The sequence below is a fragment of the Scyliorhinus canicula genome, chromosome 13 (genome assembly GCF_902713615.1).
Source record: "Scyliorhinus canicula chromosome 13, sScyCan1.1, whole genome shotgun sequence".
NCBI classification, from domain to species: Eukaryota; Metazoa; Chordata; class Chondrichthyes; order Carcharhiniformes; family Scyliorhinidae; genus Scyliorhinus; species Scyliorhinus canicula.
In genome coordinates, this window is record NC_052158.1 from 793581 (window position 1) to 807613 (window position 14033).

Below are 14033 nucleotides of genomic sequence, written 5' to 3' on the forward strand. Positions count from 1 at the left end.
GTTAATGGCCACAGAAACCAGGGAAACGTGGGTTTAATGGCCACAGATACCCAAGGGAAACGGGGGGGTAATGGCCACAGAAACCCAGGGAAACGGGGGGTTTATGGCCACAGATACCCAGCGAAACGGGGGGGTTAATAGCCACAGATACCCAGGGAAATGGGGGGTTAATGGCCACAGAAACCCAGGGAAACGGGGGGTTAATGGCCACAGGTACCCAGGGAAACGGGGGGTTAATGGCCACAGATACCCAGGGAAACGGGGGCTAATGGCCACAGATACCCAGGGTAACGTGGGGTTAATGGCCACAGAAACCCAGGGAAACGGGGGTTAATGGCCACAGATGCCCAGGGAAACGGGGGGTTAATGGCCACAGATACCCAGGGAAACGGGGGGTTAATGGCCACAGATACCCAGGGAAACGGGGGGTTAATGGCCACAGAAACCCAGGGAAACGGGAGGTTAATGGCCACAGATACCCAGGGAAACGGGGGGTTAATGGCCACAGATACCCAGGGAAACGGGGGTTTAATGGCCACAGAAACCCAGGGAAACGGGGGGTTAATGGCCACAGATACCCAGGGAAACGGGGGTGGGGGTTAATGGCCACAGATTTTGTCGTGGTTCCCCAGGACGACAATTTGTTCGTACCGATTAAAACACCGAGAGTCTGAGAAGCGATCTTTCAAGCAGTGAACTTTATTTTTCCTAGCACAAGAAAAAACAAAGCTGGGATGTCCGGAACAATCCGAAGAGCCTCAGGGCTTACTGTCTTTTATGTACATTGCAACTCCATATCTCAAACTCTTATCTTACTTTACAGCCCTCTTATCTTGCTTTCCAATCTGTCCTTGCTTTGGCCACCATTGTTTTTAGTTGGCCCTTTATCTGTCCCATTGGAGATTGGTCGCTCCCTATTTCCTCTCTTTGCTTCTTAAACCATGGTGGTTATAACTCTTGTCCTTATCTTGTTCCTGTGTAAACTTCCTTGCTTGTGAGACAATTGTGGTTTTGCTGACTTAGGCCGAATGTACAGAAAAACATGCTCACTCTATTCTTGTCTTTTTATGGCCATTATTTATGGTCAACCATTAAGTTGAGCCACTGAGCCGTATTCATTGTTCTCCCAAGTGACTATTATTTGTCTTTGTTAATTAGTAAATGCTATACTACTTTTCTGGGTCTGCTGCTCTAATCATATTAACTATACTTGATTACATTAGGTCACACGAGGTATATTAACTATACTTGATTACATTAGGTCACACGAGGTTACCCTAGGTTACATATTCATCTCAATACTTCACCTAAATCTACTTTATCATTTCACTAAAACCTATGATGCTGAACTTCATACCTAACTCATACAATATCCAGTACAAATTCCCTTACATGTCCCCCCTTTGAGGCTATTCCCTAGCCTCATACCAATTACCAAGCTCAAATAATCCCCTTGCTTGATCCCATTTACATTTTATTTTAATCACTTTTTGCAGGCAATGTGGAGGAGCCGAATAATTTGGTCAGGGATCAATGTCCCCATTCCATCTTTATCATAATCGATCTATCCAGGTTCTGATTCTTGGGTTGCTCCCCCAGATTGCCTGCTCCTGACAGTCATCAGCCAAAAACCTTCCCACCCTTGGCAAGGGAAGGGAAAAAGACTGATTCCTGTGTACAGACTAAGTTCTCCGAGTCTCTTGTGGATTTGAGCCAGGTGCTATTGTTGTTACAAAGCGATCGTCCATTATTATAGTCCTTTCACAGAGTGATGAGTTTCAATCTCGACCAAGGTCATAGTGAATCCACTCATCGGAGGCAGCTCAAGGTGTTCCCGTTCCTCTGTTTTTCCTCGTGAGCGTGAGCTGCTTGTCACCATCATCTGCCGTGCTGCAACTCTGGTAAGGAAGGATCTCAGGGCGGGTAGAAAACAACAAAATATGAATCCTAGAATGGTTATGATTGTGATTGCTACAGCTCCAGCTTTGGCAAACCATGCCCCCCATCTTCCTAACATTCTATCCAACCAACTCCACGCCTCATGCCCAAACCCAGCATTTTCCTTCACTTCTGTCCTAAGATTCTTCAACTTATTCATGGCTTGTGTAAAGGACCCCTCTGGATCAGTGTTGTTAGGGATAAATGTGCAACACTGGTCTCCAAACATAACACAGACCCCTCCTTTCTCTGCCAAGAGCCAATCTAATGCCTGTCGATTTTGCCATGCCATTTTACTGGTCGCATCCAACTGCTCTCCCAATGCTTCCAGGGCGTCATTCGAATAATTAATAAACCTCTGCTGATTATAATAGATGTAATTGATCCACTCAGTGTTTTTGCTGGGTGTGATCCAAACAAAGATGGATTCAAACCCTGCAGCTATTTCGTTCCTAGCTTTGAACTCATTCGGAATGCCTCGGGGCTGTCCGATTGCGTCTAGTTGTACCCTAGGGTCAGGGGTATAAGCCCTCTTAACTTTTCGTGATGTAATTCCTTTTTCCACCGGCAGTATTACAGTGCTCTGGGCCAACATAACTCGGGCACACAGTCAGTGGTAAGTGTGCCAGCAGCCCTTTTTCCGGGCCACAAAGCCACCAGAGATCGGCCAGTTGGTTTACTTGATAGTCTAATACATAAGGAGGGGGTGGCGATCCCCCATCAATTGGGATGAACAGACTATGGGCGTCAGTTATATTCCAAATTCTTTCACACTCTCCTGTGTAGTGTCCCAAACTACTCCCCGTGCTGCTTCCCCTCCAATAACAATCTTGGACCCGTAAGTCAGGCCGCACCCTCCATTCCTTTGGGGCCGCGTCCATTGTCGTTCTCGGCCAATTTGGACAATCGTGGGACATATGGTACATGCCCTTTTTTACCCCAGCAAGCAGGACACAGTGGTAGTGACACATCGGTATCTTCCCTTTACAAAAGTCAATACATGCGGATCCTGAACAGTTTATCGTCTCATACGTGAGCGTCCTAGTCCCTGTCTTATATGTCTGTGTATATGTGGTGTGTGCACGGCAATTTTTCTTTTTCCAGATTTGCAGCATGGTTCTACATTCTCCTGATCCCCATGGTACATCAATTACTTGGGTGTCAGGTCTCTCTGATGCACATACCACACAATCTTTCCCCTCACTGTTTTTCTGACCTGTATACTCAGCCCATTTCCACCATTTGTTTCTTGTTGCTTTCTCCCAAACAGTATTCGTACTCACTAATCGTCTACGTCTTGTTTGTCTTAATACTGTACCTTCCTGATTCTGCACCCCTATGTCCTCTGCATCCCACTTTCCTTTTTTATGGGTCAAGGAAGTCCTCAAGGGAAATAGTGTCCAAGTCCCAGGTGGGGAACGAGGCCCCTTCCCTGTTCTCACCTCCCTCGGCACCTTGACTAACAGGCTCAGGCTGGGCATTTGTATCATCAGCCAGCTCATGCACAGAACCACTCTCATCATCTGCTACTATTTCTGTTCTACTTTGGCTCTGCTCCTCCTCCTCACGATTCTCCTCGTGTAGTGCTATCTCTTCCTCGCTGCTACTTCTATCCGCCCTGCCACTATCTCCAGTCTCCCTTCTCTCCCCTACCCCGGGTACCGTTCTGGTGCAATGGTTCAAGTGATACCACAGTGTACTGCCTTCTACTTGCAACGCCGTGGGAGATACTTTGGTGACGTCAAACGGCCCTTCTCGTCTGGGTTCATGCCAATGTCTCCGGAACTTTCTGATGTATACTTGATCTCCCGGTTTGATCTGGTGTTCCGTTGCAGGGCTCTCCTCCTCCTTGGCCTTTTCCTGTTCAAAAATAGTTCTATGTATAAAAGTTAATTGTCGTACATACTCTCTTGTGTCCTGATCTAAACACTCCAACGCGGGGCCCCCTGCTCCCCCGATCTTTGGCACCGGCATTACTCTTCCTGTCATCATCTCATGTGGGCTTAAATGTGTGATCCTGTTTTCCTGACTCCTGTATTGCATTAGAGCCAATGGCAGAGCATCTATCCAGTTTTTTCCTGTCTCGCTGCAAATTTTGCTTATTTTAGCCTTGAGGGTTCCGTTTGCTCTCTCCACCATTCCTTGGGATTGAGGATGATACACACATCCAAACTTCTGCTTTATTCGGAGTGCTGAGAGTGTCTCTCTCAGTGCCCTCCCTATAAAAGCAGATCCATTGTCTGAACTTAATTGCATGGGTATGCCAAATCTTGGGATAATTTCTTTTGACAGGAAGTTAATTACCGTTCCAGATCCTTGATCTTTGGATGGCGTTGCTTCTATCCATCTGCTGAATCTATCAATAATCACTAGCATGTATCTTTTCCCCCTTACCACCTTTCCCATGTCCACATAGTCCATGCATAGATGTTTAAACGGCCCTTCTGGAATGGGTATATGCCCTATTGGGGCAGTAATGCCCTTCCTGATATTATTCTGAGCACACACCTCACACAGACCTAGTATATAGTCAATTGAGTTTTGCAGGTATGGTGACCAGAATCCTTCCTTCTTAATCTTCCTAGCCACTTCTCCTCTTGCACAGTGATCCACTCCATGTGCTTCACTAATTAGTACGGTTAGTAATGATGTGGGTGCTATGACCAACCCCTCCCCATTTCTCCATATTTTGTCATGTTGTCCCTGTAGTGCTCCTCTATCTTTCCACATTGTTTTTTCAGCTACAGGGGCTTCTTCCTGTAACTGTGCCACATCTTCTAATGTGATTTGAGGTTCGATATTCCCCACACCTGGCCCTGGGTGTGACCTTGCTATTTCTACTGGGGCTATCGTAGCCTCAATGTATCCTGACGCTTCTTTAGCCGCCTTGTCGGCTTTGGTATTTCCCTGTGTGATGCTATCTGTTCCCTTTTTATGCGCCTGACACTTAATTATGGCTAATTCCCTTGGACCCATCATAGCCGTTATTAAAGTCCTGATTTGACCTTCGTGTTGAATTGGTCCTCCTCCGCTTTTCATAAATCCCCTTTGCTTTCATATTGCCCCAAACAGGTGGCAAACCCCGTGGGCATAGGCCGAATCAGTATAAATTTCCACTGCTTCCCCGTTTGCTAACTCACATGCTCTGGTCAGTGCTGCAAGCTCCGCTAACTGGGCTGAGCATGGCTGCTCACATTCTTTTGCCTCCAGTACCTCAAATGTTTTCCCTTTCTGTTCAACTACTGCATAGCCAGCATGATTTCCCCTATAATCCCTATGACACGAGCCATCAACATACAACGTTCTCTTTTCTTCTGTGTTTAACCTATCTGCCTTCAGATCTTTCCTCAGTTTCATAAACACTTTTGTCTCTCTAACACACTCATGCTCCTCTCCCTCATGTGGCAATGGCATATAGTCAGCTGGGTTGGCCCTATTGCACTTCACTATCGTAATATCCGGGAATGTGGTCAGCATTTGAAAATGGTGAATTCTAGCCGGCGTCAGAACAAACTTCCCTTTTTCAATCAATTCAGCTACTTTATGGTGTACATGTATGTTTATCGGATATCCCATTGTGACCGTAGCTGCCTTTTCGTACGCCCACCAGGCTGCTGCCAGGCCTTGATAGCACGGAGGGTATCCCATTGCTACGTCATCTAGCTTGGTACTATAATATGCTACAGTCTGCCTTCGCCTCCCCTTGCAATTTTCCTGTGTTAACACTGCTGTAGCAAATCCGGCTTCTCTGTTACTCACAAATAAGTCAAAGGGTTTGTCATAGGTCGGTAAAGCCAATGCTGGTGCCTGTGCCATTTCTCTCTTTATATTCTCAAATGCGTCTGACGCATCCTTATCCCATGTTAGTTTGGCTTTTAATTCTTCACACCCTGCTTCCTTCATTATCTTTCGTAGTGCCTGCGTTTTTTCTGCATAGCTTTCCACCCATTCTGAACTGAATCCTGTCATTCCCAAAAATGTCATCATTTGTCCCACTGTCTGTGGTTTCGGAATTTTCAGTACTGCTTCTATTTGCTGTGAAGCTATCCCCTTCTGCCCTGCTGATATTTCTCTCCCCAAGTATTCTACCTTTCTCTGGCACAGCTGCAGCTTCTTCCAGGATACTTTATGACCCCCCTCTGCTAGTCTTTTCAAAAGTTTTAAACTATCCTTCCTACATTGTTCTTGTGTTTCTGTGCATAATAGTAAATCATCCACATATTGTATCAGTGTTCCTTCCAACTGTATTCCTTCTAAATCTGCTCTCAACACCTGATTGAAAACATGTGGGGAATGTTTAAATCCTTGGGGCATTCTATTGTATGTGTATTGTTTCCCCTCGTACGTAAATGCAAAGAGATACTGACTTTCTTGAGCTAGTGGCACACTAAAAAATGCCGAACATAGGTCGATTACAGTAAACCATCTACTTTCAGGTGGTATATTTGTCAACAAGGTGTAAGGGTTTGGAACCTCTACTGGCATATCTTCCACTACCTCATTAATTGCCCTTAGGTCATGCACCAATCTCCATTTTTCTCCGTCCGCCTTTTTTACTGGTAGGAGCGGTGTATTACACCTGCTCCGGGTTTCCTTTAATACCCCTGCTTCTATCAATCCCTTAATCGTTTCTCTAATTCCTTCAATTGCTTCTGTCTTGATTGGGTATTGTGGCCTATAGGGCCCCTGGCGTCCTGTCTTTAATCTGACTTCAACTGGATTAGTGTTTTTAACCCTCCCTACATCCGTGTCCTGTCTGGACCACAACTCCTGTGGGAGGGAGTTCAAATCCTGCTCTAAGCTCTCTCTCCATTCCAGTTCCTGTTTCTCACTCTGCACTCCTATTGTTATCTGCTTTGGTTTCCCAAGCATCTTAACCTCCAAAATTATTTTCGTCATTTGTCCATCGCTGGACGTCCAAATATCTACATTGTCTGTCTGGTCAAATTCTAAGTCTTGTGCTCTCAACACCATTGGTCCTAGGTCCTTTGATCTATATCCCGGATTTACTTTCAACGTGACATGTGGCTCCGCCCCAGGTACAGAGAACCATTTGTCAATCCATTCATTCCTAACGATTGCGAGGGCCACTCCCTCTAGTCCAATTAAAATACTTCCTGACTTTATTTCCTGCTCTCGTCCCGCCTCCCTTTCCCATTTCTCCTGTATTTCAGGTTCCTGCCCTTCATCAAATATCATTGTACAGTGTAATTCTGTTCTTGGCCCTTTGGCTTGTGGAACCCAAGTGTCTATAAGTTTTCCCCAAACTTCCCATATCTGTTTTTTAATTTGTTCCTCTATATCTCCCAGCCAATATACATTAACCCCTTCCTTTCCTGGTATCTCAAGTGAATACATTCCCATCAAATCAATTCCTTGTTCGGTGCATTCTAATTTCAGTCCTAGACCTAGGATTGCATCCCTTCCCAATAGGTTTAAAGGAGTTTTATCACATACTAAAACAGGTACATGGGTAGTTTTGTTTCCAATGGTAACAGGCACCGGCGTCGTCATTCGAGCTAGTGTTATTTTCCCCGAGAACCCCACAGTTTTTACAAACCGGTTTGACAATGGTAGGTGATCCGCATATTTCGTTTGTATGCACGTACACGTGGCGCCGGTGTCTATCATCATGGGGACCTCGATCCCGCCTACTCTAACATTAACTATAGGTTCCTGCTCTGCGGTTTCTGTTATTTGTACGTACTGTCCTACCATTTCGGGGTTCTCTGGGCCTCTCTATGCGAAACTCTGATGGTTCACCGGCCCTTGAAACATCGGGACGCTGTTCGGCGACCCTTGGATCAGCTGTTGGCCTGCCTGTTGCTGGTTTTCTCCCTGTCTGGTGGAACTCCGCGGGCAATTCCTTTTTATGTGCCCTGTCTCCCCGCACCCCCAACACACACCTGGAGGGCCAGGCAGTGGTCCCTGTCTCGGAGTCTGATAATTAGCCTGTCCCTGCCCTCTCTGATTCTGAAAGGGTGGCCTACCCCCTCCCTGTCCTTTCCCATTTTTATTCCAGTCAGTCTGATTTTGCAGGGCGTACGGATTTTGATAATTTAGGCCATGGGCTTGTGGGTTTATGGACAGTGGGAAGGCAGAAATGTTATAGGTTATGATGGGCTGGCCTCCATCTCCGCTCCCCCCTATTGTTAGTGCAGGAATTTCCCCTGGCTTTTGCTCCACCACCATCGGTGCTATTTTTCTGGGTGTGAGATCTTCTTTTGCCTTTAGCTTATCCTTGTTTTTGATCTCCTCCAATTGTGCCTGAAGGAGTTTACGTTGTATCTCCTTCAGCTGTTTGTCTGCATTCTTTTCATCTTTGCGATGTCTTTCTACTGCATGGGCAACATAATCCACAAACTCCTGGTAGCTTTTTGAGTCCAAGCCCACCACATCCTCCAGTCTTGTCTTAGCTGAGACTGGCAGGCCCTCTAGAATTGCAGCCCGGAACATGGAGTTGGTCAGCGGGTCTGTTAGAATGTCCCTCTCCGTGTCCCTTTTCCACCTTTTTAATTGATTTTCCACATACACAGCTGCATTCTCCTCCTCACCCAATGGCTCTCCCCTTAGGGTTTTTACATCCATTCGATTGGGGTACATATTCCTCAGTGCCTGCCAGATATCTTGTCGGTACGGGTCCATTAGTGTCCCATCTACCTCAGGGTCATAAGCTGCGGTCGGGATGCCGGCACGTCTCATTACTTCTGCCATTTGGTCCATTCCTAGCACCTTTGTCAGGAGAGCTTTGATGTCACCCAGTGCCATCCTTTTTCCCACCATTCCTGCCTCCAACTGTCCAATCCACCTTCCAGCTCCTTCCAAAATATTGGGTAATTCATTAATTAGATTAGGCAAATCCTGACCTGACCAAGGGATATACTGCGGTCTGCCACCCTTCAGAATCACCGGGAACATCTTATTCCCTCTTTTCTCCCTATCTGGAAACTTTACAGTTTGGTGTCTTACCCGTGTCGATTTTCTTTGTTCCCCTAACACTGATTGTCCCCCTTCGTCGTCACTACTTTCTTCTGTCTCTCCTTCCATCTCTCCCTCGATTCTCTCTGGGTACTTCCACCTCCATGCTTTCCCCACTTCTCGTCTGTCTGCCTCTTTGTGCCCTTGCCAACATGTTTCCTTTATGCTTCTTTTTCTTTCTCTTTCCTCTCTGCTGGCTTCGACTCTCTTTTCTTTTATTTTTTCCTGTGACGCCTTACTTTCACCCTCGCAAGGATCATGACTTGTTTTCCACTCACATTTTCTTCTACCATTCTTTTCTTCCTCGTCTCGTTCCTTTTCCTTTTTCATTACCGTCTTTACCCATTCCAAAATGTCTATTACATTTACTTCTTCCTCCAACTGCTTTCTCCTTTGGTTTAACTCATTCAACTCCTCTTCTGTTTTCTTAGCCTCTTCCTCTACACCTTGTTTCTTTTCTAACTCCCTTCGTGCCCATTCTTCCTTCGTCACCTCTTCTGTGTCAAATACTCCCTCAAAATTCATCGTGCCTGATATAACTGGGTACAGTCCCGTGGAACCCTGTTCCTCTGAGTATGGGGGCGGGGCTACATTTGGATCTTCTAATTTTGCTTTTTCCTGAAGTTGCACTGGCATTTGCATCCATACTTCCCTCCATGCCCTTCTCCTTTCTCTCCCTTCCTTTTCAAACAATGCCAGTATCTCTAGTTCTTTTTCTCGCTTCTCCTTTCTTTTCTTAGATTTATCTTTTATTTTATAGTTCTTTATTATTCCCTTCTGGTCCTCACACCTCTCTACGCACCATGTGCCTTCCTCCGGCCACTGTGTATTAGTTTTACTTGTTCTTTTGGCCCATTTTTCAGAGACATGTTCTATATCTCCCCTGAGGGCTGGGAACTTATCCCCTAATGTTTCCACTGGTGTTTTACCCTTGTGTGCCATTACTCGTCTTTTTGGATTACTGTCACAATTTTTATCACTTAATCCGTCAGAGTTAGGTATCACAGTGATTATTACTTGCTGTGTTGTTTTTCCGTGCTCAGTCCCCTGTTTACCTTTACCTTGGGTTTCCCTTGCCAATATCTGTAACTCTAACCGGGGTCCCGATATCCACTTCCCCGTAGTCCCCTGTCCCGGCACTATCTTCCTTTCCCGGGCTAGAGGGTAGTAGGTTTTTACTTGCTCGTCTATGTGTATAGAAACCCTATATCGATCAGATTCCTTTATTAATTTCTCTAGAGTTTCCAAGTTTATTTCGTCTATCCAATTCCTATCGGCTATTCTTTCCCATTTTACATACGGCCACTCGTTCTCTACCTCTTCTAAGTTAGTTATATGTGTAGTTTTTCCCCAATCCAGTGTTGCTTCCGTTTCTGTTATTATCCTTTCTTAACCCCCTGACTAATCTTCCTTCCCAACCGATTGTACCAATCTCGCCGCTAGGTGGTTTTGTCAGTGTGACCTTTCCAAGTTGTTAGTTATTACCCTACCTGTGTTCCGACTCTCCTTCTTATTTCTGTCCTCCACGCTGCTGCCTCAGACCAGTTTGTTCAAATTGGTCTTTTACTTTCTCTATTCTAGCTGTTAATCCCCCTCTCCGGGGTTAGATTCCCCTCCTGTGCTTTTGACTACCGTATTAGGTCAGAGAGCGATCTCTCACTGATCTCTCTCCCTCTCGGTTGACGTCCCTTACCCGAGGTCCTGGATAGGTTTGGACTGGCAGATTTTCCCACACTTACTCTCTTCTGGGCAAGTCGTAACCTGGAAAAACCCGCTCCAAACCGGTTGACTTAACCTAATTGCATTACCTTAGCGTTCGGCCTTTTTCCCTGTCTCACTTTTTACCCACTCACAGACAATACAGTATTCACAGTGCGCTTTGCATGCAAAACTCTACTCTTCAGATCAGACTCAGTCTCTCAATACTATTTTACCCAATTTGGTTTTAGTTATGCAGGATATCTTTGTGGTTGGGGAGATCCAGGACCAGCAAAGAGCCGGGTGCGCCGGGCCTCGAGATCCCTTTTCCGACAACAAGGATTTACATGCAATACAAATCTGCTTACCTTGTTGTCAGAATGCCGGCTTTGGGATGTCCAGCCCCGGTCGGACCTTCGCCTCCGCCACTCCTTCCAGATGCTTTTCTGGGCGATCTCTCACCAACCCTGCTTCGCAGCGCCAATTTTGTCGTGGTTCCCCAGGACGACAATTTGTTCGTACCTATTAAAACACCGAGAGTCTGAGAAGCGATCTTTCAAGCAGTGAACTTTATTTTTCCTAGCACAAGAAAAAACAAAGCTGGGATGTCCAGAACAATCCGAAGAGCCTCAGGGCTTACTGTCTTTTATGTACATTGCAACTCCATATCTCAAACTCTTATCTTACTTTACAGCCCTCTTATCTTGCTTTCCAATCTGTCCTTGCTTTGGCCACCATTGTTTTTAGTTGGCCCTTTATCTGTCCCATTCGAGATTGGTCGCTCCCTATTTCCTCTCTTTGCTTCTTAAACCATGGTGGTTATAACTCTTGTCCTTATCTTGTTCCTGTGTAAACTTCCCTGCTTGTGAGACAATTGTGGTTTTGCTGACTTAGGCCGAATGTACAGAAAAACATGCTCACTCTATTCTTGTCTTTTTATGGCCATTATTTATGGTCAACCATTAAGTTGAGCCACTGAGCTGTATTCATTGTTCTCCCAAGTGACTATTATTTGTCTTTGTTAATTAGTAAATGCTATACTACTTTTCTGGGTCTGCTGCTCTAATCATATTAACTATACTTGATTACATTAGGTCACACGAGGTATATTAACTATACTTGATTACATTAGGTCACACGAGGTTACCCTAGGTTACATATTCATCTCAATACTTCACCTAAATCTACTTTATCATTTCACTAAAACCTATGATGCTGAACTTCATACCTAACTCATACAATATCCAGTACAAATTCCCTTACAATACCCAGGGAAACGGGGGGTTAATGGCCACAGATACCCAGGGAAACGGGGGGTTAATGGCCACAGATACCCAGGGAAACGGGGGGTTAATGGCCACAGATACCCAGGGAAACGGGGGATTAATGGCCACAGATACCCAGGAAAACGGGGGGGTTAATGGCCACAGATACCCAGGGTAACGGGGGGTTATTGGCCACAGAAACCCAGGGAAACGGGGGGTTAATGGCCACAGATACCCAGGGAAACGGGGGGTTAATGGCCACAGAAACCCAGGGAAACGGGGGTTAATGGCCACAGAAACCCAGGGAAACGGGGGGTTAATGGCCACAGATACCCAGGGAAACGGGGGGTTAATGGCCACAGAAACCCAGGGAAACGGGGGGTTAATGGCCTCAGAAACCCAGGAAAATGGGGGGGGGGGTTAATGGCCACAGATACCCAGGGAAATGGGGGGGTTAATGGCAACAGCATCCCAGGGAAACGGGGGTTAATGGCCATAGAAACCCAGGGAAACGGGGGGTTGATGGCCACAGAAACCCAGGGAAACGGGGGTTAATGGCCACAGAAAACCAGGGAAACGGGGGGTTAATGGCCACAGACACCCAGGGAAAAGGGGTGTTAATGGCCACAGAAAACCAGGGAAATAGGGGGGGGGTTAATGGCCACAGAAACCCAGGGAAACGGGGGGTTAATGTCCACAGAAACCCAGGGAAACGGAGGGGGGGGTTAATGGCCACAGATACCTAGGGAAACGGGAGGTTAATGGCCACAGAAACCCAGGGAAACGGGGGGGGGGGTTAATGGCCACAGATACCCAGGGAAACGGGGGTTAATGGCCACAGATACCCAGGGAAACGGGGGGGGGGGGTTAATGGCCACAGAAACACAGGGGAGGGGGGGGGGGTTATTGGCCACAGAAACCCAGGGAAACGGGGGGTTAATGTCCACAGAAACCCAGGGAAACGGGGGGGGGGGTTTATGGCCACAGATACCTAGGGAAACGGGGGGTTAATGGCCACAGAAAACCAGGGAAACGGGTGGTTAATGGCTACAGATGCCCAGGGAAACGGGGGGTTAATGGCCACAGATACCCAGGGAAACGGGGGGTTAATGGCCTCAGATACCCAGGGGAACGGGGGGTTAATGGCCACAGATATCCAGGGAAACGGGGGGTTAATGGCCACAGAAACCCAGGGGAACGGGGGGTTAATGGCCACAGATACCCAGGGAAACGGGGGGTTAATGGCCACAGATACCCAGGGAAATGGGGGGTTAATGGCCACAGAAACCCAGGGAAACGGGGGATTTAATGGCCACAGGTACCCAGTGAAACGGGGGGTTAATGGCCACAGATACCCAGGGAAAGGGGGGGGGGGGTTAATGGCCACAGAAACCCAGGGAAACGAGGGGTTAATGGCCACAGATACCCAGGGAAACGGGGGGGGGGGGTTAATGGCCACATAAACCCAGGGAAACGAGGGGTTAATGGCCACAGAAACGCAGGGAAACGAGGGGTTAATGGCCACAGATACCCAGGGAAACAGGGGGTTAATGGCCACAGATACCCAGCGAAACGGGGGGTTAATGGCCACAGAAACCCAGGGAAACGGGGGGTTAATGGCCACAGAAACACAGGGAAACGGGCGGGGGGGGTTAATGGCCACGGATACCCAGGGAAACGGGGGGTTAATGGCCACAGAAACCCAGGGAAACGGGGGGTTAATGGCCACAGATACCCAGGGAAACGGGGGGTTAATGGCCACAGATACCCAGGGAAACGGGGGGGTTAATGGCCACAGATACCCAGGGTAACGGGGGATAATTGGCCACAGATACCCAGGGAACGGGGGGGTAATGGCCACAGATACCCAGTAAACGGGGGTTATGGCCACAGAAACCCAGGGGAACGGGGTTAATGGCACAGAAACCAGGGAAACGGGGGTTATGGCCACAGAAACCCAGGGAAACGGGGGTTAATGGCACAGAAAACCCGGAAACGGGGGGTTAATGGCCTCAGAACCCAGGGAAAAATGGGGGGGGTTTAATGGCCACAGATAACCCAGGGAAACGGGGGGGTTAATGGCCAGATACCCAGGAACGGGGGTTAATGGCCACAGATAAACCCAGGGAAACGGGGGGTTAATGGCCACAGAAC

At 47.3% G+C, this 14033-nt stretch overlaps 2 protein-coding genes across 3 annotated transcripts in view; one reads left to right on the top strand and one right to left on the bottom strand.

Annotated features, from left to right (window-relative positions):
• Nucleotides 1-14033, top strand: part of LOC119975795 (carcinoembryonic antigen-related cell adhesion molecule 1-like) — a 345216-nt gene that overhangs the window by 282479 nt on the left and 48704 nt on the right. The window lies entirely within an intron of this gene.
• LOC119975794 lies at nucleotides 689-10738 on the bottom strand. Its single transcript, XM_038815650.1, has 2 exons — nucleotides 10407-10738; nucleotides 689-3798 (listed from the first exon to the last, which is right to left on the bottom strand). The coding sequence occupies exon 2, from the start codon at nucleotides 3459-3461 to the stop codon at nucleotides 2472-2474; it is 990 nt and encodes a 329-aa protein (XP_038671578.1). The 5' UTR covers nucleotides 3462-3798; nucleotides 10407-10738; the 3' UTR covers nucleotides 689-2471.

Excerpts from the sequence above, each read along its gene's own strand:
- LOC119975794 (XM_038815650.1), bottom strand. The coding sequence starts at position 3,461 with ATGATGAGAGTGGTTCTGTGCATGAGCTGGCTGATGATACAAATGCCC.